The 26,328-nt window shown below is 46.8% G+C and overlaps 1 protein-coding gene across 2 annotated transcripts in view; it reads right to left on the bottom strand.

Annotated features, from left to right (window-relative positions):
- LOC126183651 (filamin-A) overlaps positions 1 to 25,753 on the bottom strand; it is a 537,330-nt gene extending 511,577 nt beyond the window's left edge. For both annotated transcript variants that reach the window (XM_049925796.1, XM_049925797.1), the window contains exon 1: positions 25,384 to 25,753. In XM_049925796.1, the coding sequence (XP_049781753.1) occupies positions 25,384 to 25,738 (355 nt within the window). In that variant the 5' untranslated portion in view covers positions 25,739 to 25,753. The remainder of the gene's footprint in view (positions 1 to 25,383) is intronic.
- Between the last annotated feature and the right edge of the window lie 575 nt (positions 25,754 to 26,328).

Below are 26,328 nucleotides of genomic sequence, written 5' to 3'. Positions count from 1 at the left end.
GTGCACGTGCCCGTCGACCTGGGACCGGACCGCAGCGACGCACGGATGCACGCCAAGACCGTAGGATCCTACGCAGTGCCGTAGGGGACCGCACCGCCACTTCCCAGCAAATTAGGGACACTGTTGCTCCTGGGGTATCGGCGAGGACCATTCGCAACCGTCTCCATGAAGCTGGGCTACGGTCCCGCACACCGTTAGGCCGTCTTCCGCTCACGCCCCAACATCGTGCAGCCCGCCTCCAGTGGTGTCGCGACAGGCGTGAATGGAGGGACGAATGGAGACGTGTCGTCTTCAGCGATGAGAGTCGCTTCTGCCTTGGTGCCAATGATGGTCGTATGCGTGTTTGGCGCCGTGCAGGTGAGCGCCACAAGCAGGACTGCATACGACCGAGGCACACAGGGCCAACACCCGGCATCATGGTGTGGGGAGCGATCTCCTACACTGGCCGTACACCACTGGTGATCGTCGAGGGGACACTGAATAGTGCACGGTACATCCAAACCGTCATCGAACCCATCGTTCTACCATTCCTAGACCGGCAAGGGAACTTGCTGTTCCAACAGGACAATGCACGTCCGCATGTATCCCGTGCCACCCAACGTGCTCTAAAAGGTGTAAGTCAACTACCCTGGCCAGCAAGATCTCCGGATCTGTCCCCCATTGAGCATGTTTGGGACTGGATGAAGCGTCGTCTCACGCGGTCTGCACGTCCAGCACGAACGCTGGTCCAACTGAGGCGCCAGGTGGAAATGGCATGGCAAGCCGTTCCACAGGACTACATCCAGCATCTCTACGATCGTCTCCATGGGAGAATAGCAGCCTGCATTGCTGCGAAAGGTGGATATACACTGTACTAGTGCCGACATTGTGCATGCTCTGTTGCCTGTGTCTATGTGCCTGTGGTTCTGTCAGTGTGATCATGTGATGTATCTGACCCCAAGAATGTGTCAATAAAGTTTTCCCTTCCTGGGACAATGAATTCACGGTGTTCTTATTTCAATTTCCAGGAGTGTACGTAGATGGAGCTAAGCCTCTGAAACGCATCTTGGCTAATAAGCGCAAAATTGTGTTTTAATTGCTTTGCCAGTTAACTCCTCAGTTCCCTTTGACGTAACTGGTGCTGTTGGATGTAGCTTCATAGTCGACAGTAGGTAGGCAATAAGCCTCCGGGTTGGTCCTAGGATTTTACCTCTCACTTGTCATGACGTCCGCCTCCGACAGCGTTCGTCAACGTGAAAAATGCCGAGTACCACCATGGTTCAGAGTGCACATTAGACTGTAGGTCCCGCCATAACGCTAGCAGAGACCACACAGCAATCGAATCTTTGAAATTTTTTGTATTTGGGGCACGTGAAGTTCAGAGCTCAAACAAAAATGGCTCTGAGCACTATGGGACGTAACTTCTGAGGTCATCAGTCCCCTAGAACGTAGAACTACTTAAACCTAACTAACCTAAGGACATCACACACATCCATGCCGGAGGCATGATTCGAACCTGCGACCGTAGCGGTCGCGCGGTTAGAGCTCAAATATGAATGCCCCAAAATAGTTCGATGTAACTCGAAAAAATTCTCGAGAAAATCGACTTCAAGTTTTACGACCGTCTTTAATATGCAAAAGCAAGGTCGATTTTTCTCGATAGGCGGTGTAGTAGAGTTCTCGGCTGCCAAGTAGGTGTTTTAGGTTTCATTCCCGGCTGATGCATATTTTTAAACAGAGGTTCATATTCTGCTAGCAGTTCCGTGAAGTTTAAAATACCCAGAGATGGAAATAAAAATCAGTAGTGCTCGAGACTGGTAATCGCCAGTTAGAGTCTCGTTTCCGTTTTTTTCTGTTCAGTTCGAATCCGTAAGTCATTTAAACACAAAATTCATCGAATATATACTAATTAACAGCTATCTAATTGTGATTTTTATAAAAATGCACTCTTCATATTCCTAATTATATGTCCCACACAAAAATCCAGTTTTCATTGCGAATGTAAATTCTTAATTACTTTTAATAAAATATTGTTTACATTGAACAGTATTACAATTTAAATTCTTTTTCAAGCTTGAGTATTTTCCTCTTCATGGAAATGTTCATGGTACATGCACATTTGTTCAGTATTTTGGTAGGTCTGGGAATCGAACCCGTGGCAAATGGTTCAAATGGCTCTGAGCACTATGGGACTCAACTGCTGTGGTCATAAGTCCCCTAGAACTTAGAACTACTTAAACCTAACTAACCTAAGGACATCACACGCATCCATGCCAGAGGCAGGATTCAAACCTGCGACCTTAGCGGTTGTGCGGTTCCAAACTGTGGCGCCTTTAACCGCTCGGCCACTCCGGTCGGCGAACCCGTGGCACACACGTGGTAGGCGAACATTCTATCTCACAGTCTTCACGACCTGAAGACGGAAGCTGACCTTGCTTTAGCTATTTTCTCGAGGAATTCTGGGAGTTGCATCGAACTTTTTTAAGGAATTAGTATTAGAGTTCTGAAGTTCAGGTACCAACAACATAAAAAATTTCAAAAATCCGATTGCCGTGTGGCCCTCTTGTGAGTAAGCTAGTCGATGGCATACTACGACCAGTGGGATCATGCCTAGTAAACACTGTAATGGTGAAACCAACTTCAGGATTGACGACAGCTTTACCTCGTTACTCTGCGTACATTGAGACTGCATCAGCTAAAGCTAATTAGAAACAGTGGCGGAGAGAACGACATGTTAAAGAGCAGCTACTGCTAAAAAATCCGCTGGATGATAGAAGACTGTTTCAATCGGTCGGATCAAAGGAGAAACGGGTTTCAACAGCGAACACCGACAGCTTCCGCCTAAGCCAGCAGGGTAGGCCGCCGGATGAAAACCGGCTTTCGCCGCAGTCGTGCCACTCCGCCTGGCTTTAGTTTCCGACTACAGTCATCCAATCCCCGTGGCCATATTGCACACCACGATAAACACCAGTACAACTTCCTGTCATGCCTAGAAGGCCAACAAATGGAACGTTCAATGATTACTACAGTGAATTACGAGGGCGTTCTGAAAAGTAATGGCTCCAAATGTATGAGAAAACTCAAAGCTTTTTTAATAAAACATTCTACAGCTTTATTCGTTATTTCTAAATATTCGCAGCCCTCTGCTGCTAGAGGGCTTCGACATGTAGCGCACAAGTATTACTTAACTATGTCAGTGCGTGAGAAACAGCTGTACTAAAGTTTCGAATTCGAAGAGTTCTTCTGCACATAAAGCACTCTTTCTTTCAGCAAGACAATACCAGACCACACACGAGCGCTATGATAAACTTAACACTCCGACGCCTTGGATTCATTGTTTATCATTCTCCATACAGTCCGGACTTGGCTCCATCAGATTTTTATCTCTTTACAAAACTTAAAGAACACCTCAGAGGACTTCACTCTGATAGTGATGAAGCAGAGTTGAGGTTGTGGCTCCGTCAACACATCGGCCATTCTACAGTGACACGATCAACAAACTGGTCTCTCGTTGGAAGATTCGTCGCCAGGACGACGAAGTTGAGAAATATGTGCACACGAAGAATAAAGATGTGCAATGTTAGTAAAGATCGATTTAAAAAGCTTTAAGAGTTGTCACATAAGATATTTGAAGGCACTTATTTTCAGCACACCCTTGCTCTTATCCATTTTCTACCTCCCACGATCGAAACTTTTCCGTATTCATTCGGAATAAATTCGTCCAGAATATGATATTTCATAATAGATTTGCCGGCCGCTGTGGCCGAGCGGTTCTAGGCGCTTCAGTCCGGAACAGCGCTGCTGCTACAGTCGCAGGTTCGAATCCTGCCGCGGGTATGGATGTGTGTGATGTCCTTACGTTAGTTAGGTTTAAGTAGTTCTAAGTTCTAGGGGACTAATGACCTCCAATGTTAAGTCCCATAGTGCTTAGAGCCATTTGAACCATAACAGGTTGTAGTAGCTCTGTAGTTAAGGTAAAGCAATTTGGCTGCATTCCACCAAATTTAAATTCGCTGTTACTTCAATTAAAATTAAAGCTGTCAACCACGGGGTTAGTCTGAATACCAAAGTGCTTTAGTAGTCAAGTCAGATAGTCCCATACTAAGGGAAATGGGCGCAGGGGAGCAGATAAGGGAATCCTGCATTGCCGTTCTTAGCAAGATCATCGTGGAGGTGATTTGTCGTTGCCTTCTTCCCACCTGTTACGCAGCGTCAAGTGTGTATCTGTAAGGTGTGGATGACTGATGAGTGCTTGTACTGTGTAGTGTTGGGTTGGGTTCGTGTTGGTATGGATGAAGGGATGGAGAAGGTGAATCCCGGTACCTGTCACATGCTCCCACTTCCGGAGACACTGCAGAAAGCTTTGGAATTTAATCCCTGACATTAGCGCAAATACTGGTGATCAGGAATTTTAAGCCACCACCTTTCCTCCCCTTGCCAGCCAAATGCTGGCAGTGAAAATTTTCCGCTACCAGGATTCAAACCCGCTAACGCTTGACAATAGCGCAACCGCACTGTGGAAAGTTAATGGCATCGGCTACAGAGGCGCGAGTGCTTCACTAATCATGACTTTAATGCAATTGACTTATCCAACCAGTTGTAGAGGGGCCTACAGTTTAGCAAAGATGCTGAACCACGTTGCAATTTAGCATTAACGAACATTGCCAGAAGTGGAACTAATGATATATAAATCCACTGACTGCGAATCAAACCCAGGACGCTTGTATTCGTAGACTGGCACTTTACTACTGAGCTACCGAGCCAGTCCACCGTAAAGCCCACGTCCGTTTCCCATAAATTATACACTATGTGATCAAAAGTATCCGGACACCTGACTGAAAATCACAAGTTCGTGGCGCCCTCCATCGGTAATACGGGAATTCAATATGATGTTGGCCTTTATGAGGCATACGTTCAATCAAGTGCTGGATGGTTTCTTGGGAAATGGCAGCCCATTCTTCACGGAGTGCTGCCCCGAGGAGAGGTATCGATGTCGGTCGGTGAGGCCTGGCGTGTGCGGATGGCCGAGGCGGTAGCCGGCACGGTAGCTCAGCGTGTTCGGTCAGAGGGTTAGCTGCCCTCTGTAATAAAAAACTGAGTTAATGGATCAACGATGAACTTTAACAAGCGTCATGGACGTCCGCCCCGAACAAATACAACGACCAATAACGAACAAAATGAGATAAGAAAGGCGGTTAAGGTAACAGTCCTAGAGAAGCAGAGCATCTGGTTTCGAGTCCCCCATCCAGCAAAAGTTTTCAGTCTTCACCACTGATTTATTTCAATGCCTGTAGGCGGATGAAGTAGTAATTTCTCATAATTTATAACTTCTCCTTTTTATACCGCTTTTTGTAGGGAATTGACAATATTCTGATAACTTCATCACTAGAGACAGCGCGATATCAAAATAATTTTATCACCTTTGTGCTTTTCTAAGTTAAGTACTACACACAGCGCCACTGTTAGAATATTTTTGATTCTTATGTGAAATGGAAAAGGTCATCAGTTGGAGATATTTCCAGCATATTGTATGTGGACAGTTGAGAAAAATCTCTCGTTATTTAAAGACTGGTGGTCATGGCATAACAGACTATGGTACTCTGAATAGCTTAAGCTGCTTCACCTACCTTATTGCAGCAAAGATTCGGTTCAGTACAGCAGATGCTACCACCATACCTCAGTTGGAACCACCGTCTTAACTCTAATTAGAGTCCTATGGGATGACAGGATGGAAGTCCAAGTCTGACGTTCAGCCGTCTGTCTGCAAGTTTTTTGAACTGGATGCCACTCCGGCGACCCTAGTATTCCTATGGGGGAAAGGGAACCTACAGTTTAACGTGGAGTTCGAAGCACGTTTCGTCCCTGACATGTCTTCACATAATTGAGAGGTGAAGGCTACCTTAAAGGCAGACTGACAAATTTCAGTGCCTGAACAGAACTCGATCGCACAACCTTACGGTCTCCAGGCTTCCACTTACCACTAGGCCGCCAAACCCGTCACTGTCTTAGTAAATTCCTGTCATTACTGACTCAGGTAACATCTTTGAGAGACTATCAGCGAAGCTCTCACTTTCAGTGACGCTATTGTGTACTGTGCGATAAAGTACTCAATCGATGAAAACGTTGCCATGAAACTGGTTTGGGTTTGGTAAAATACACGCTACGATCGCCGTTTTTACCTAGTGTAGTGTAGCAACTCTTCGTGGCATGGACTAAACAAGTCGTTGGAAGTGTCCTGCAGAAATACTAACCTATGCTGCCTCTACAGCCGCCTATAGCTGCGAACCTGTTGCCGGCGTAGGATTTTGTGCACAAACTGACCTCTCGATTACGCACCATAAATGTTTGGCGAGATTTATTTCGGGCTACCTGCGTGGCCAGATCTTTTATTCGAATTGTCCAGTCCGCAGTTCGTGGTCTCGCGGTCGCGTTCTCGCTTCCCAAGCACGGGGTCCCGGGTTCGATTCCCGGCGGGGTTAGGTTCAAATGGCTCTGAGCACTATGGGACTTAACATCTGAGGTCATCAGTCCCCTAGAACTACTTAAACCTAACTAACCTAAGGACATCACACACGTCCATGCCCGAGGCAGGATTCGAACCTGCGACCGTAGCAGTCGCGCGGTTCCGGACTGCAGCGCCTAAACCGCGTGGCCACCGCGGTCGGCGGCGGGGTCAGGGATTTTCAGCTGCCTCGAGATGACTGGGTGTTTGTGTTGTCTTCATCATCATCATTCCTGAAAAGTGGCGAGACTGAACTGAGCAAAGGTTGGGAGTTTGTGGGGGTGCTCAACTGCGCAGTTATCAGCGCCCGTACAAACAAAACATCATCATCGAATTGTCCAGAGTTTTCTTCAAACCAATTGCGAACAATTGTGGCCCGGTGACATTGTGCATTGTCATCCATAAAAATTCCATCGTTGTTTGGGAACATGAAGTCCATAAATGGCTGTAGATGGTCTGTTGGTAGCCGAACATAACCATTTCCAGTCAATGATCGGTTCAGTTGTACCAGAGGACTCAGTTCCGTGTAAACACAGCCCACATCATTATAGAGCCCCCACCAGCTTGCACAGTGCCTTTTTGACTACTCGTGTCCATAGCATCGTTGGGTCTCCGTCACACTAAGCCTACCGCCAGCGCTTACTAACTGAAGTGGGGACTCGTCCGACCAGCCCACGGTTTTCCAGTCGTCTAGGATCCAGCCGATATGGTCACGTGCCTACGAGAGGTGCTGCAGGCAGTGTCGTCTGTCAGCAAAGCCACTAGCGTCGGTCGTCTGCTGCCACAGCCCATTAACGTCAAATTTCGCCGCACTGTCCTAATGGATAGGTTCATCGAGCGTCCAACATTGGTTTCTGCGGCTATTTAACATAGTGTTGCTTGCCTGTTAGCACTGACAACTCTACGCAAACACCGCTGCTCTTTATCGTTAAGGTAGGCTGTCTGTCACTCCGTAGTGAGAGGTAATGCTTGAATTTTGTATTCTTGGCGCACTCTTGAGACTGCGCATCTCTGAATTCCTTAACAATTTCCGAAATGGAATGTCCCATGCGTCTAGCTGTAACTACCATTCCTCGTCCAAAGTCTTATTTCCCCTCTGGCGGCCATAATCACGTTGGAAACCTTTCCACACGAATCACCTGAGTACAAATGACAGTTCCGCCAATGCACTGTCCTTTTATATCTTGTGTACGCGATACTACCACCACCACCTGTATACGTGTATATCGCTATCCCATGACTTGTCGCCTCTGTGTAGATTTCTTCTATTTTAGTCTTATCATACGCATGGACGACAGTAGACTTCCCAAAGCGGTGTTCTACTCAGAGCTGTCGTGTGGAAAAGCGGTTGCTAGGTGGCCAACACCTGCGATATAAAGATACCATCAAACGCCACCTCACAGCCTGTGGAATTCCGAGCAAACGTTGGGAGGAGCTTGCATTGTGCCGATCAGAGTGCCGCTCAACTGTACACAAGAGTGTGGAACAATTCGAGCATATCCGCCTAAAGAACCTGGACGATAAATGAAAGCTCCGTAAATCTAAGCCCAAGCCTAATTACATCTATACGTATAATTCCACCGGGCAACTACACTCCTGGAAATTGAAATAAGAACACCGTGAATTCATTGTCCCAGGAAGGGGAAACTTTATTGACACATTCCTGGGGTCAGATACATCTCATGATCACACTGACAGAACCACAGGCACATAGACACAGGCAACAGAGCATGGACAATGTCGGCACTAGTACAGTGTATATACACCTTTCACAGCAATGCAGGCTGCTATTCTCCCATGGAGACGATCGTAGAGATGCTGGATGTAGTCCTGTGGAACGGCTTGCCATGCCATTTCCACCTGGCGCCTCAGTTGGACCAGCGTTCGTGCTGGACGTGCAGACTGTGTGAGACGACGCTTCATCCAGTCCCAAACATGCTCAATGGGGGACAGATCCGGAGATCTTGCTGGCCAGGGTAGTTGACTTACACCTTCTAGAGCACGTTGGGTGGCGCGGGATACATGCGGACGTGCATTGTCCTGTTGGAACAGCAAGTTCCCTTGCCGGTCTAGGAATGGTAGAACGATGGGTTCGATGACGGTTTGGATGTACCGTGCACTATTCAGTGTACCCTCGACGATCACCAGTGGTGTACGGCCAGTGTAGGAGATCGCACCCCACACCATGATGCCGGGTGTTGGCCCTGTGTGCCTCGGTCGTATGCAGTCCTGATTGTGGCGCTCACCTGCACGGCGCCAAACACGCATACGACCATCATTGGCACCAAGGCAGAAGCGACTCTCATCGCTGAAGACGACACGTCTCCATTCGTCCCTCCATTCACGCCTGTCGCGACACCACTGGAGGCGGGCTGCATGATGTTGGGGCGCGAGCGGAAGACGGCCTAACGGTGTGCGGGACCGTAGCCCATCTTCATGGAGACGGTTGCGAATGGTCCTCGCCGACACCCCAGGAGCAACAGTGTCCCTAATTTGCTGGGAAGTGGCGGTGCGGTCCCCTACGGCACTGCGTAGGATCCTACGGTCTTGGCGTGCATCCGTGCGTCGCTGCGGTCCGGTCCCAGGTCGACGGGCACGTGCACCTTCCGCCGACCACTGGCGACAACATCGATGTACTGTGGAGACCTCACGCCCCACGTGTTGAGCAATTCGGCGGTACGTCCACCCGGCCTCCCGCACGCCCACTATACGCCCTCGCTCAAAGTCCGTCAACTGCACATACGGTTCACGTCCACGCTGTCGCGGCATGCTACCAGTGTTAAAGACTGCGATGGAGTTCCGTATGCCACGGCAAACTGGCTGACACTGACGGCGGCGGTGCACAAATGCTGCGCAGCTAGCGCCATTCAACGACCAACACCGCGGTTCCTGGTGTGTCCGCTGTGCCGTGCGTGTGATCATTGCTTGTACAGCCCTCTCGCAGTGTCCGGAGCAAGTATGGTGGGTCTGACACACCGGTGTCAATGTGTTCTTTTTTCCATTTCCAGGAGTGTATATTGCTCTCCGTGCGACCGGATCTTCAAAGCAGAGCTCGGCTTTGCAAGCCATATCCGAGCCCGCCACAATACGGACTAAACGACTGACGGAGTCGCTGTCGCCGGACACGGGGAGGAGGACATCATCATCATCATCATCATCATCATCATCATTGCTAATTGTAATCTTTGTACCATAACACAGGACGCCACGTAATGAAGTTCGGGAATGCTAGCAGCGATACTACTGTCAATAATTAGATTAGGGTTCAACATCCCATCAACAACGAGTTCATTATATATGGAGAACAAGCTCGGATTTAGAAAGGACGGGGAAGATAATCGATTGTGCCCTTTCAGAGGAACCATCTCAGTATTTCACTTAATCGGTTTAGTGAAACTACGGAAAGGCTAAATCTGAGTCGCCGGACCGGGATTGGACCGTCGTCTTTCCGACAGAGTACAGTGAGCATCGCTGCGTCACCACGCTCGATACTGCCATAATAGTGTCAATGTACATGTAATGGGGAAAGGTATTCTCAACGAGCTGCGAGGCATTTAATGTCTACGGATATCCTGATGAACCAGAGTCAGCCGCAGGTCGTTGTTCGGCTCCCGGCGAGACATTTGGAATTTCAGTTAGACCAAAAATGGAGTTTTTGCATCATATTAGGTTGATGCATAAGTTCGTAGCGATTTTGTTTACATTTTTGTATTCCGGTACCTATCGGTTTATTTATCGATTGTCTTACTTACGGTTCATTGTTGCTATTTGAGTTTACATATCGTCATTTTGTCATCTGGAAATAGGTAATGGAGCTGTAGGCGCTAGAAAATGGAGTGCCGAATCGAAACATCGGAAAATATTTCTATTTGAGTTACAGAGGAACCGTGTTTGAGTATAATTTCACTGGACAGAGTACAGCAAGAAAATACACTACTGGCCATTAAAATTGCTACACCAAGAAGAAGCCGGCCGCGGTGGTCTAGCGGTTCTAGGCACTCAGTCCGGAACAGCGCGACTGCTACGGTCGCAGGTTCGAATCCTGCCTCGGGCATGGATGTGTGTGTGTTCTTACGTTAGTTAGATTTAAGTAGTTCTAAGTTCTAGGGGACTGATGACCACAAATGTAAAGTCCCATAGTGCTCAGAGCCATTTGAACCAAGAAGAAATGCAGATAATAAACGGGTATTCATTCGACAAATATACTAGAACTGACATGTGATTACATTTTTACGCAATTTGGGTGCATAGATCCTGAGAAATCAGTACGCAGAACAACCACCTCTGGCCGTAATAACGGCCCTGATACGCCTGGGCATTGAGTCAAATACAGCTTGGATGGCATGTACAGGTACAGCTGCCCATGCAGCTTCAACACGATACCACAGTTCATCAAGAGTAGTGACTGGCGTATTGTGACGAGCCAGTTGCTCGGCCACCATTGACCAGACGATTTCAATTGGTGAGAGATCTGGAGAATGTGCTGGGCAGGGCAGCAGTCGAACATTTTCTGTATCCATAAAGGCCCGTACAAGACCTGCTACACGCGGTCGTGCATCATCCTGCTGAAATGTACGGTTTCACAGGGATCGAATGAAGGGTAGAGCCACGGGTCGTAACACATCTGAAATGTAACGTCCACTGTTCAAAGTGCCGTCAATGCAAACAAGAGGTGACCGAGACGCGTAACCAATGGCACCCCGTACCATCACGCCTGGTGATACGCCAGTATGGCGATGACTATTACAAGCTTGCAATGTGCGTTCACCGCGATGTCGCCAAACACGGATGCGACCATCATGATGCTGTAAACAGAACCTAGATTCATCCAAAAAATGACGTTTTGCCATTCGTGCACCCAGGTTCGTCGTTGAGTACACCATCGCAGGCGCTCCTGTCTGTGATGCAGCGTCAAGGCTAACCGCAGCCATGGTCTCCGAGCTGATAGTCCATGCTGCTGCAAACGTCGAACTGTTCGTGCAGATGGTTGTTGTCTTGCAAACGTCCCCATCTGTTGACTCAGGGATCGAGACGTAGCTGCACGATCCCTCACAGTTATGCGGATAAGGTGCCTGTCATGTCGACTGCTAGCGATACGAAGCCGTTGGGATCCAGCACGACGTTTTCGTAAGGAGCGCTGTTAGCAACTGAGCCCTTTGGGTTTAGTCATGGGTCGTGTTCGCCAGACTTAGGTGGTGATATCGCTGCCCGCGGTCGGCGAATGTCACAGTCAGCGAATCTCGGTCCTACACAGTTTTATTCTGTCTATCGCGGTTTCATTATAGTGGGCACTTCAGCGCACAGTAAAAGTTTCCTATTGGAGAACATCTGCTCGCCACGCGGGCTGGCATCTTATTAACTTTAGCCACCTCTTCATAACTTACAGCTTACAAGTAAAGCACACATCCAACGGGACACCGATTGTGCTCACCTTGGTGGTGGTAAGTGTTAAGTTCCAATGAGACCAAACTGCTGAGGTCATCGGTCCCTGTCTTACACACTACTTAATCCGACTTAAACTAGCTTACACTAAGGACAACATACCCAACCATACCCGATGGAGCACTAACCTCCAACGGGGGAGTCGCACGAACCGTGGCAAGGCGCCTAGACCACACGGTTATTCGCCAACTTACTTAGGTGAAGACATGCCGCCTTAGCCGGTTGCGCTAACGCCGATGCTGGACGTTTGGCGCTCTCGTACTGTGTTAAACAGCCTCGCAAAACTTTGAACACTGATTTCTCGAAAACTCGAGATCAGCACATCGTACTAGAGCAGCATTCGTTACGTGTAAGTGCGTAATCCGATCATGCGGTGACCCTTTGGGTGTGTGATTCCCTTGTTAGATTCTTCGGAGGAAGATCCTCGCTGAACATGGACGTCGGCCAGGACTAGCTCACCTCGGGAAAGACGATAGAAAAACCGGGTCCATGGTCTTGTTAAAGGACGCCATCTGGATTCTTTCAGGTAAACCTAAATCTTAACGAATGGACGAGGATCTGATACAGGCACGAACTGGACATAACGCCAGTCTGTGATTCAAAATAAGATTTGATTGATAGGATAACTGAATACCTCGGCATGCTACAGCAGTAGCACCCACTAGCTTACCTGGAACTGAACTTCTGAGCAACCTCGCATTGGGGGGGTACGGTGTTCAAATGTCAATTCCCTCAATCAAGTTAGGGTTTTTCTTGGTTCCTGTAAAATCATTTATGACGAATATCGGCATGATTCCTCTGAAAAGCCCGCAGCCAGTTACCTGTCCTCATTCTTGTCAAGTCCGAACTTTTTTGTTATGGTTTTAGGGCACAAAACTGCTGCGGTCATTAGCGCCCGGTCTGTGACTGAGGAAAAGGTAAAAAACCAAACTGGAAACCAGAAGCAATGGGAGCGAAACTCAAAAAAGTGGGGAAACTAAAAACAGAAGGAAAACTTAAAAAACCACTATAGAAGGGGGGGTTGTTTGTCCCCAAAAAGAGCTTGAAATGACTGACGTCATCTCACTGACACTAATAAACTCGAGGACGCGATCGGCTGAGCGCGTGTCATCTGCTAAAATGGGAGATACATCAGGCGACAGCTGCAGACGGGCGCGTAACGGAGTAAAATAGGGGCACTCAAGTAAAAGGTGTCTCACCGTCCACAGTTGCGAGCAGTGGGGACAAAGCGTGGGAGGATCGCCACTTAAAAGATGTCGGTGGCTAAAAAGACAGTGCCCTATCCGGAGTGTAGTTAAAATTACCTCCTCCCAACGACGAGTTCGGGAGGAAGAGGTCCAAGAACAGGGAAGAGATTTCACGTCCCGCAATTTATTATTGGGAAGTGTCGACCAAAGTGCGTGCCATAAAAGAGCAACACGACGACATAAAACACACCGTAGATCGGCGAAGGGAACCATGCGAACAGCAGGCTGAAGAGATACTGCCTCCTTGGCCGCTATATCGGCCGCCTCGTTGCCACAGATACCAACATGTCCTGGGATCCAGAGGAACGCCACAGAGACGCCCCCCCAAGTGGAAGTCCAAACTTGGGCTTAGTCTCCAATTACACTGATGTGCAAAACTTAAGGACGATTCATTACTGTCAACTAACATAGCTCGATGAAGCTTGGACCACACATAGAAAGAATTGCTACAGTACAACACAGAAGTTAACAGAAAGAAATAAGTAATGAGACGAAAAAATGACTTTTATTCAAAGGAAATTACACTGAAGTCACGGCGAGTTATGATGGTCCGCTGAACATCACGAAAGGCGGGCACGATTCTCAATGGGGTGTGTCATTAAGACGGACACCAACGCATGCTCTACAACGTGCTCCCACGCTACCACAGCGATGGTAAAGAGTTCTTGCGGTAGGGCGTTCCATTCCTCCACCAGGGATGTTGACAACTGCTGTATGGTCATCGGTGCATGTGGACGTGCCGCAATACGTCTCCCCCGACGCAGAAGTGCTCGATGGGTTTTAAGTCGGGGGAACGGGAAAGCCAGTCCATTCACCGAATATCCTCTCGTTCCACGAGATCTTCCTCCTGCGCTGTTCGATGCAGTCCGCGTTGTCACCCACAAAAATTAATTCGGGGCCGAATGCACCCCTGAAAAGACGTACGTAGGGAAGGAATACAGGGCCACAATAATATTGATGGTGAGCGCATCGTGTTCTAAGATTTTAAGGTCAGTACGCCCACGAAACATTGTGCCTCCCAACAGCCTAATATCTAGACCGTCAAGTTCGACAATGTTCCTGGCTGCATTACATGTTCCAACACTTCGCCGTATGACAGCATGTCCAGAATTACTGCTCAGACAATCTCCTTTCATCTGAGGAGAGCACGCGACCAATCTCCTGAATCTACACTACTGGCCATTAAAATTGCTACACCACGAAGATGACGTGCTACAGACGCGAAATTTAACCAACAGGAAGAAGATGCTGTGATATGCAAATGATTAGCTTTTCAGAGCATTCACACAAGGGTGGCGCCGGTGGCGACACCTGCAACGTGCTGACATGAGGAAAGTTTCCAACCGATTTCTCATACACAAACAGCAGTTGACCGACGTTGCCTGGTGAAACGTTGTTGTGATGCCTCGTGTAAGGAGGAGAAATGCGTACCATCACGTTTCCGACTTTGACAAAGGTCGGATTGTAGCCTATCGCGATTGCGGTTTATCGTATCGCGACATTGCTGCGCGCGTTGGTCGAGATCCAATGACTGTTAGTAGAATATGGAATTGGTGCGTTCATGAGGGTAATACGCAACGCAGTGCTGGATCCCAACGACCTCGTATCACTAGCACTCGAGACTAGCAATTTTAATGGCCAGTAGGGTAGTTCCCATGCTCATGTCACCATTGCAAAAGGTGGCGCCGATGTGCACGTGTCAACTGAACACAGAGAGACTACCGCCATTCAATCGCCGTACCACTATGGAGCGTGAGATAGCGCGCTCTGCAATCCAGCTAAATGTGGTTGTCGTTGCGCCCGCTGTTTGACGGGGTCCCTTCTTGGCTTTTGCACAATGTTGCTGTTGTAGTTGATCGTGATCGACCACCTCTTCTCTTTCAACAATGCTGCATGTGGTTCGGAATACCCCCATGCGAGAGTAACACTTTAGAGCAATACCAAACTCCTTGGCTACACTCGTCGCAGTTGATTCTCTTTACAGTTTGCCGATGATTTTTCCCGTGTAAAGTCACCAAAATGTTGTCGCAGGCCATGTTATCATGAACACCGATACAGCGCAACGTAAATGCTTACTGACTGTCACACAATGTCTTTTTCACATTCCTTCAACTGCCTCCTGCTGCGGGGCAAACCCCATTCGGCGCTGGTCACGCTGACCTCACACCATTTAACGTCCAGCGTACTGCGCGCGACTGGGAAACCTTTGGCAACAACCGCCGCCCCCCCCCCCCCCCCCGGTACTTTCATTCATTGCCACCGAGCATTTCATATGTTACGTTACTTAACCTATCTCATGCTTATGTTTTGCAGACCAGTGTAGTTCACGGACGACGAGATGTTAGACACTGATCTTTCGTTCTTACTTTGTTCTCTTAGCTTCTGAAGAGTTGAAAGGTAAACTTTGCCCTAAACTCATCAAGACTAAACGATCTGATCAAAAATGTATGGATCCGCGCGGAATTAGCCGAGCGCTCTGAGGAGCTACAATCATGGACTGTGCGGCTGGTCCCGGCGGAGGTTCGAGTCCTCCCTCGGGCATGGGTGTGTGTGTTTGTCCTTAGGATAATTTAGGTTAAGTAGTGTGTAAGCTTAGGGACTGATGACCTTAGCAGTTAAGTCCCATAAGATATCACACACATTTGAACATTTTAAAAATATATGGATACCCATTAGTGGATATTAATGTGAGGGGCGTCCACCCTTGGCCTTCACGGTGGCTTGAACTCTGCCAGGGACTCTTTCAGTGAGGTGTCTGAATGCCCATGAAGGAATGGCAAACCATTCTTCCTCAAGAAACGAACCCAGCGAAGGTTGGTCGCTGGTATCTAGAGTGAAGTCGGCGTTCCAATCCATCGAAAAGTGTTCCATTGGGTTCAGGTTGGGACTCTGGACAGGACAGTCCATTTCAGGAATGTTATCGTCCACAAACCATTGCCTCCCAGGTGCTGCTTTATGACACAGTGTACTCTCATGAGCCGGCCGAAGTGGCCGTGCGGTTAAAGGCGCTGCAGTCTGGACCCGCAGGGCCGCTACGGTCGCAGGTTCGAATCCTGCCTCGGGCATGGATGTTTGTGATGTCCTTAGGTTAGTTAGGTTTAACTAGTTCTAAGTTCTAGGGGACTAATGACCTCAGCAGTTGAGTCCCATAGTGCTCAGAGCCATTTGAACCATTTTGTACTCTCATGCTGACACAGTAATCGTCTCCGAACTGCCTTTCTACTGTACGCAGCACACAATGCTGTAAGGTCGGTGCGTATCGTTCTGCATTCAGCGTTTTCTTAAGCACAATAAGATGACTACACACTGGCCAAGAAAAACACCTCAGTACCCGTAACACCACCACCTACATACTTCGCTATTGGCCCCTTACATGATGCAGGTAACTTTCTCCAGACGGTCACCAAACCCAAACCCTTCTATCGGATTGCCACAGGGTATAGTGCGAATCATCACTCCAAATCAGTCGCTTCCACTAACCGACTGTCGTGTATCGTCGCTCTTCCCACCACCTCAAGTGCCGCTTAGCCATGACTGCAGAAACGTGTGTCTTATGACGAGCTACGCAACCACTGTACCCCATTCTTTTTAATTCCCTACCAACAGCCATTGTGCTAGTTACACTGCTGGCAAGCACTTTGGAAATGACGAGTAATTCCTTCTGCTGATTTCATGCCACTTTTTACTACCACTCTCCGCAATGCTCGAGGGCTCATGTCATTCGTTAAATGCAGTCTACCTGGTCTCGGGTTAGCTGTGGTCATTCCTTCACGTTCCCTCGCATCAGTCACATCATAAACAGCCCTTATGGGCAGCTTTAGAAGGGTTTAAATGTCACTGATGGACTTGTTACTCAGATGACAGCTAATGACTAGTCCACATTCAGAGTCACTGATCTCACCTGACGGACCCATTCTGTTACTCCTCTACCAACAACAAAATGTTTCTCTCCCATTTCTATACTGGCGGATCCGGCCCCTCGTGGCACGTAGTGGTCAGTTCCGCATTAATTGGGGTGTCTGGATACTTTTGATCGTACAACGTACACCGGCACCAATCGAGGTTCTAGGGACGTGAAATGGGATGATCACATAGGCTCAATCGTAGGTAACAATAGTGGCAGACTTTTGTTCATTTGTAGCAAAATACCCAGCCTGCAAAGGAGACTGCTTAAAAAAATGGTAGTTTTCGTCCTCGATTCCGGGACCGTTGTAAGAGATGTACTTGCTCGTGACACACTGGTTGTAGTACATACTTTCTTCCGTCCACTGAACAAAATAATCAAACAGACTTCAAGCTGAAAGAGGTCATGTACTGTAACCAGATACATCTTCCAGTCCATCTGTTGCAATATGCACGGAATTGCAATGCCGAAATATACAACGTACATGCATTGCATTATGTGTGAAGCACCTGCTACGTGGTGTACCCATTTCTAGTAGTAACAGCTCAAGGAACTGAGGATATGACTTGAGCATAGCGCCCCCGGCAGGAAGCCCACACTAGTTGACTTGATAGCTGAGACCACCAAAGACTCGGATGGAATTATGTTTAAACTAGCGTCCTGCCCAGCTTCGCACAGGAACACTAAGAATCTGCGGGAGGACGATTGCATATCGGTAATAAACCATACACAGAAACCTTAATCATGAGTCGGTCGACCTATTAGTGAAAACCGTATCAAAATCCCTACTGTAGTTTGCTGAGATTAGCCTTCAAGTAAAGATGATAAACGCGCAGGCGACTTCAGCACAGCCGGCCGGAGTGGCCGAGTGGTTCTAGGCGCTTCAGTCCGGAACCGCGCGACTACTACGGTCGCAGGTTAGAATCCTGCCTCGGGCACTGATGTGTGTGATGTCCTTAGGTTAGTTAGGTTTAAGTAGTTCTGAGTTCTAGGGACTGATGACCTCAGATGTTAAGTCCCATAGTGCTCAGAGCCATTTGGACTTTTTGTTTTTTTTGTTTTTTTTTTAACTTCAGCACAATTCAGCCACTTTTCTCGCAATATTTATAAATTACTCAGGATGAACCAAAATCCCCGCACACGAGCGTCACAGTGCGATTCCTTTCATACTAATAGTACAAGAAAAGTAACAAAATTCCCTTCAGTGTATATTTTGGATAGAAAATGGTCGTCGAAAAAAATCTAGTTGGCAATACTTTAATCAGAGGTATAAGTGCACTGTCTGATCAAAAGTATGCGGACACCACTATGCAATGTGGAATTGTCCACTAGGTGTCACGAAAGGCGGACCTAAAGTATAAAGGGAAGTGGGTCAATTCTATGCATTGGAGCAGCAGTCAGAACAGATGAATCGCGACCGAACACGCGGTGGCCGGACCTAATGCGCGGTTAAATGCACCCAGTAAAAGAATAACTGCATGAAACTGATTGACACGATATATGACCGAGAAGAACAAAAAACAAAAAATCAGAGCACTACGCAGGCAAGGTACTTAGAGTGCCTATACTATGAATAAACAAGGCTATAGCAGTCTTGAAAAGTCGAGTGAGTGTGAGTTGTCAGTAGAGAAGCAGGTAACAGCAGAATTGGTCGGTCAGGTGAGCTCAATGACTGAACGATGACTAGTCATTAGCTGTCATCTGAGTAAAAAGTCCATCAGTGACATTCTGCCCCTTCTCAAGCTGCCCAAATGGGCTGTTTGTCACGTGTCCGAGATGGAAACGCAAAGGAACAAGCACGACCGTAGAGTACTGCAGAGGGCGGTTGTAAAAAAAAAAAAGGTAGTTAGAAAGAGGAGGGGGGGGGGGGGCGTTACAATGGTCGAGCAGCTACTCATAAGCCATATATTTCTGTAGTGAGTGCTAAATGACACTTGAGGTTGTCGAGAGAGGACAGTGGGTGAGTGGAAGAGAGTGATTTTGAGCGACGAATCGCTCTACGAAAGGCGTTTGAAAAGGCCACACAAAGTCCAAGAGATGGCACCACCGGCACGTATCGAGGTCATGTTTAGTTAGTAGCATCTATGGAAAGAACGCACACCACGTTTCAGCCATATTGGTCTATTTCTTTGTGTTTGGCATTGGTGCGAATCAAGGAAGTCGAATGATTGTCAAAAAATGGACGAAGAAGAATTTCGTGTGGTGATTAAACATTACTTTATGAAAGGCAAAACGCCTCAGGAGACTAAAGAGAAGCTTGATAAACATTACGGTGACTCTGCACCTTCGATTGGAACATTTTGTAAGTGGTTTAAAAATTTTCGGAGTGGTCATATGGGCAGAAGTGATGCTGAACGTTCTGGACGCCCTGTGGCGGTTACGACTCCAGGAATCATTGATAAAATCCGTGATATGGTGATGGATAACCGAAGAGTTAAGGTGTGTGAGATTGCTAGTGCTGCGGGCATCTCGAATGAACGGGTACATAATATTTTGCATAAACATTTGGACATGAGAAAGCTATCCGCAAGATGGGTTCCACGATTGCTCGCGCTTGACCAAAAACGGAATCGTGTGAAGTGTTGCTAGGATGGTTTGCAGCTGTTCATGAAGAATCCGCAGGACTTTAAGCGTAGTTTCGTCGCTGTGGATGAAACATGGATACATTACTATACTCCTGAGACCAAACAACAATCTAACCAATGGGTCACCAAGGGAGAATCTGCACCAAAAAAGGCAAAGACCAGTGCTTCGGCCGGAAAGGTCATGGCGACGGTCTTTTGGGCTTCGCAAGGGATAATCCTCATAGACTATCTGGAAAAGGGTAAAACTATTACAGGTGCACATTATTCATCGTTATTGGACCGTTTGAAAACCGAGCTGCAAGAAAAACGCCGGCGACTGGACCGCAAAAAAGTCCTTTTCCATCACGTCAATGCACCAGCACACACCTCAGCACTTTTAGTCGCAAAATTAATGGAAATAAGATTCCATCTCGTTTCACATCCCCCCTATTCTCTAGACTTGGCTCCTTCGAACTACTATTTGTTTACATCTTGGATATTCGGGAATCCAGCCGGATGTTCGCGTCGTTCTCGCACGATATTTCAACAGCGTGCCTCGCTGTCTTCTTCAGGTGCTACCTGAAGACTATTTGTTTCCCCAATTTGAAGAAATGGTTGGTAGGACAAAGATTTTATTCAAACGAGGAGGTGACTGCACCAACTAATAGCTATTTTGGAGACTAGGACAATTCCTATTATTCGGAAGGAATGAATAAATTAGAACAGCGTTGGACGAAGTGTATAAGTCTAAAAGGAGACTATGCCGAAAAATAAAGGTTTACCCCAAACAAGTAGTTTTTATTTTTGCACGGACTTTTCAAACGCCCACCGTATATCCTGGGGCAGTCCGATGGAAGGGTTTGGGTTTGGCGAATACCTGGAGAACGTTACCAGCCAGCAGTAGAGTATGGAGGAAGTGATGTTACAGTATGAGAGAGTTTTTCTCAGTTAGGGTGTGGGGCCCATTACTGCGCTTAAGAAAACGCTAAATGAGGAAGGACGCGAACACATTTTACAGTATTGTGTATTGAGTCTCGCAGAGGAACAATTCGGAGACTACGATTTTTTGCATCAGCACAAAAGTGCACCCTGTCATGAAACAGTATCTGTGAGGCATTCGTTTGTGGACAGCAACATTCCTGAAAATGACTGGCTTGCCCAGAGTTCCGACCCGAGTCCAGTGGAACGAAAACTTGGCTCCAGAATCCAGCGTCCAACATCTCTGCCTTCTCTGGTTCCAGCTATTGAAGAATTGATTGCCGTTCCTTCAGAAATTCGGACACCTCACTGAAAGCGTCTCCAGCATAGTTCAAAGCATAATAAAGACAAAGAGTGTTTGCATACCATATTGATGTCCACTAGTAGGTGTCTAGATACTTCAGACCAGACAGTGTATCTTCATACTGCAGCTATGCTGGCCGGTTAGTGTAGCAGGTAGAGTACTGCGTTAGAATGTTTGAATTTGCGAGTTAGATTCTGGTTCTCGCTGCATTTTTAAATTTTCAAATTTTAGACTGCCTGAAATGGTATCTGGCATCTTAAGCGTTATACAATAACTGTAGCAGGTCCTTATCAAAACGCATGCGGTTATTTAGTACTAACAACAGAAATGAGAGTACAATCTTTTTAGCGAATAGCTTAGAGAGAAAATGGTCGAGTGAATCGCTATATCCAGAATGAGATTTTCACTCTGCAGCGGAGTGTGCGCTGATATGAAACTTCCTGGCAGATTAAAACTGTGTGCCAGACCGAGACTCTAACTCGGGACCTTTGCCTTTCACGGGCAAGTGCTCTACCATCTGAGCTACCCAAGCACGACTCACGCCCCTTCCTCACAGTTTTACTTCTGCCTGTACCTCGCCTCCTACCTTCCAAACTTTACAGAAGTTCTCCTATATGTTTGCTGATGCAGAGGGTCGATTCGAGAATCTGCTCTGAAGACTATGTACGTTTTGCGAAACACACGCTGTCACTGGAAGCGTTGGTAAAATATTACACCTAGCAGCTCTTACCAAATTTTAGTAAGTTTAACAGCTTCACAATGGCAAGTTTTGTAATTATTTTAATACTCTGACAAATAATTTATTTTTAACTGATTATTATTCTTCATGAATATTTCCGTCATGTCTGACCAATAATTATGTTCGACATAAATAAAATGTAATTGTAAGATACGTATCGTTTAATAGACAACGTATACTGCAGCATTAACGTGCAGATCAAAAGTACATAATTAAAAATACACCTAGACCCGCATTCGAACTTGCGAAATCTAGCACGCTGAGTATTGTAACGCTGAATTCTAACTGCTGGTCACAATGGCTGTGTTTATTGAATGAAGATTCTTGGCAGGCATGGGATTACGTAGTTTCCAATTTACCTTTGACGTCCGTTTTATACCCAAAATGTGCATACATTTTTGTTCTGTCACTTTGCAAGGAATTGAGCTGTGCCCTCCGGGTGCGTGAATTTTGGTTCATCCTGTATACACAAACCTTCCCCGCGAATCAGTCTATTAGTGAAAACCGTATCAAAATCCCTACAGTAGTTCCAGAGATTGTCTTTCACATATAGACAGAATAATTACAAATGTTCTTGAAGGCATACCTTCAATAATTATTAAGCAATTACGTAGAATATTGCCACACAAATCAAGTGTCCCTCCTAAGAGTCGTTAGGTTTATTTTCTGATGTTTAGACATATTTGCAGTTTTGTCTTTGCAATGTGTAGTCGGAGCCAACCCAAACAAATACTGCTCATCACGTCCCAGTGTTAACGGAAAGCCTCAGTTTCCCACTACAAACAAAATTATTTTTAAAATGCAGTTTAGAGTGCCCATTCGATAGAGCGGACCTAAATTAGTCTTGTGAGATATTTGTTCTGTCGATATATATTGAGAGGGAGAGCAAAAGCCGGCCGCGGTGGTCTAGCGGTTCTGGCGCTGCAGTCCGGAACCGCGGGACTGCTACGGTCGCAGGTTCGAATCCTGCCTCGGGCATGGGTGTGTGTGATGTCCTTAGGTTAGTTAGGTTTAAGTAGTTCTAAGTTCTAGGGGACTTATGACCTAAGCTGTTGAGTCCCATAGTGCTCAGAGCCATTTGATTTGGAGAGCAAAATGCGAAGAATATACAGTACTCCAGCAGCAACTAAGAAGCGCTGCTGCATAGCGCTGGCAGAAAGCACGGGGCAATGCTACTCTGTCATTGCCGGAGTACTGCTTATTCCTTGTATTTTAAAAACAATTTTCTTTGTAAAAAGGAAACAACCCGACGCCCACACTTTCTGATGACATACCGCGTTTGCGCCTCCTTTTACACATCGGAAAAACGGGTAAAAATGAGTTTCAGGGAGTAAGACACGGACAACGCATTGAAGTATTTGTGAAGTGTCGTTTTTCAATTATAAACGTCACGTTTTACAGTTAATTTCATCAGCTCGTAGCCTTTAACTTCGGTGAGATGCACTGAAATTCCGCTCTTTTCTTATAGTCTCTCCTATGCATAAGAAAATTATACAGGATTAAAGTTTCCAATGTGATGAACTGAAGAAAAAGTCTTTGCTGTTTACACACTCGCTCACTCATGTCCTTCCACAGTCCGTGTAGCTTTAGGTTTAAGCGAATCACTGTACAGAAGATACACAGCATGTCATCGGACAACTTTGTGTAAAGCGGCTTCCTTTTTTTGCAGAATACGTTGTTGCAAAGACTATGTTAGCTAAATTTTCAATACCGCTACCTTTTCATCCACCGTGTGGCGTGATTACACTGTACGAATCGCATTTCAGACGAAACTAAAGCAAGGGGGGAAAAAACTGACAGACCCCTAAGGTCAAGTAAATAAGAGAACATTTACCTTCAATCGCTGCCATAAAACGCTTGAACTTTCAGTCTAAGAACTGCGATTCAAATTCTGGCCGACTTCTGATTTTCGTTTCTCAAATTAATCTAGGTGGGAGGGAGGGAGGGGGTCCTGGAATAAGGCTAATTCTCACATCCTTGTCTAATTTGGAAAACTGCTTCGACCAAAAATAAAATAAAAGCGTTGCTCACCCGCGAGTTAGAAACTAAGTAATAATCTCGTGCTCTCAAGTACTTTGGACAAAAGAGTTTCCTTCGCTGGAAGAACTTTGCAATCAAACAAGCCGCGATCACTAATACTGCTGTTCAGTCCGCCAGGAAATACACCAACGTCGAGACAGCTCGACGAGTAGTAGCTACGGTTTCCGACTGCGCCGAAGTGAGGGAATGTTTCAAAGCCGATCATCATCCGGGTCGTGAACGACTGATTAAGCGATTCAGAGTACCAATTAATAAAAGCACTGCAGTATTTAATATTTGTTGGCCATCGCTAAAAAGGGAAGCAAGCGCACCATACTGTGTCTCGATAAGATTCTAACTAATTAAGGGCCTGCCTCCACCCGTAGATGTAGCTGACGAAACATTCATGAATCCTGACATAATGACTAAGTGCGAACGTTACTGTGGTATTCGGAGCGTTGAGACAGAAACGCCAATAATTTCAGAATTTCTGTTGTATATTGTTGCAGTATTGCCACAGAAACACACATCTCCAAGATCACCACGGAACAACTGCGATGCGCACTTCGAGACAGAATGAGTCTCAGTCGAGAAAAATCAGTAGCTGTGATGCTTCTACGTGGGCGTCACTGCGTTGCGAGCGTATGTTGTATACACTACAAAACTGTTACAAGAAACTAAACGGTGAAAAAATGAGAAATGTCTGCACAAGGGCAGCTATTTACTGTCGAAGCTCCTGGAATGATCATCACCGCTTTTACTTTATTCGCTTGTAGATCAGATTACAGGTAGTTACGATTTCAACATTGCTGAAATTGATACATATTGAAAAATTGAGCGTTATTTTATCAAGAGTATATATAAATAGCAAACAAGCAAGAAGTCTTTTATGTGTTTATGTTCAGTCCTGCAACATTTCGCCTGTTCGACGATAGTTTAAGGTCAAATAGTATAATGTATCTTAAATTAAACAAAAATGTGCAAAAAGATATCTGAAAATCTATGCGGCCGAAAATTTCTGAGGTTACCAACACATTATAAAATATACACACACACACACACACACACACACACACACACACACACACACACACCCCAGAGAAACAAAAAAATTAATGAGCATCGAGTGGTTTTGTCTAAGAATTAAAAAACGCGACATTTTTATTTCCCGCAATTGCTAAAAATGTCAACGATCAGCGACGGACACCCCGCGCGGATGACCTAAATTTTATTTTCAGTAGATGCATTTACACTAACACTCGCTAACAATCACTTCAGCCAGTAACATCTTAACGATGTTCTATAATTTAGTAGTATCACATTAAAATCAAGTTCTTCGAAAGCCTTGAACCAAAGCGATTCTACCGTGAATGAAATGTAACTAAACTGATGTGAATAATAGTCAAACGCTGCAAACGCGTGCGTATTTTGAACTTTTTAATTATCGAATTGACAGCCACGCCCCTCCGATCCCGCAGTCGCGCACATGCGCTGTGTAGGGCATCGCGGAGGCTGTGGCAATGGGCCAGTAAAGGGGTATACCGGGGGCTCAAAAATAGCACCGAAGTCAGGATGCCAGTTCATTTTGACCAGGCGAAAAGCCAACTGTCTGCGAGTATACGCGCACGTGAGAAACAACGTAGCACGGGCGTCCGCGCAAACTCCGAGCTTGTACGGAGATCGATAGCGGCTGACAAGTACTCACCGATATTCACGATCCGTATAGCTTCGTCATGCTCCAGGAACTTAAGGGCGACAGAGACGTTCTCCAACTTCTGTGATCTGAAGTTCGGCCGTTTGTTGTGCTTTGGCAGACGCTTCCCCGAAAGGACCTCTATAAGCGTGATCAGCCGAAGACCGTCACACAGGTCCGTCTCTAAATTGCCGATGTGTTTGTTGACAGTCTTTAGATGTTCGTTGGCCCAGCGCGTGAAAGTGTTCTGTTGAATGCGCTTCCATTGGGCGTCCTCAGCAAGCTCGCGCTCCGTCGCGACCATCTCGTCCTGATCTTCCACACTGACACTGCCCGGCTCCGGCCCCGCGTCATTATTGTTATTCATCGTGCCACTTGTAGAGTGCTACCTAGCGAGGAAAAGTGAGAACCACAAAAAGCTTCTGCTGCGCCTATTGTATGCAACCCGCAAGGCAGTATCGGCAAAGCACTTCAGTCCTGCTGGTAAACTGTATAAGGTTGCAGCTTCCCCTGATGTATGCAGCCCGCAAGGCAGCGGCAGCAAAGCACTTCAGTCGTGTTGCGTTCCGATGGACGAGAACACGGGAGTCTAAGCGAGCGCGATCCCTCCACCTCGGCTCCCGCAGTGTGACTGAGGCGCACGAATCACACCGTACCAAAAATAGCTGAAGATCTTCTTCCCCTTTCGAGAGGACACGATACCACTGGAGTAGGGAGAAGTAGGCAATGTGTTATTACTCCCCACTTGCATAAAGACTGCGGTGTCTCGAACGAGGTAAGCTCGCCCCCATTCCCTTATCCCCACCACTCAAATTACCATAATCACTGCTCCTTTTAAGGCGTTAACCTGCAGAGGAAATATGGGTGTTGACGTCTTACTCTAGCGTGCTTTCACTGTTCACAACCTACTTCCCTTATTGGGATACTTAGTCATACCGACCGCCACATGTTAACGAA

Source organism: Schistocerca cancellata, chromosome 4, assembly GCF_023864275.1.
Source record: "Schistocerca cancellata isolate TAMUIC-IGC-003103 chromosome 4, iqSchCanc2.1, whole genome shotgun sequence".
NCBI lineage: Eukaryota > Metazoa > Arthropoda > Insecta > Orthoptera > Acrididae > Schistocerca > Schistocerca cancellata.
The sequence above is the reverse complement of the archived record's forward strand: the minus strand, read 5'-3'. Positions and strand labels throughout refer to the sequence as shown.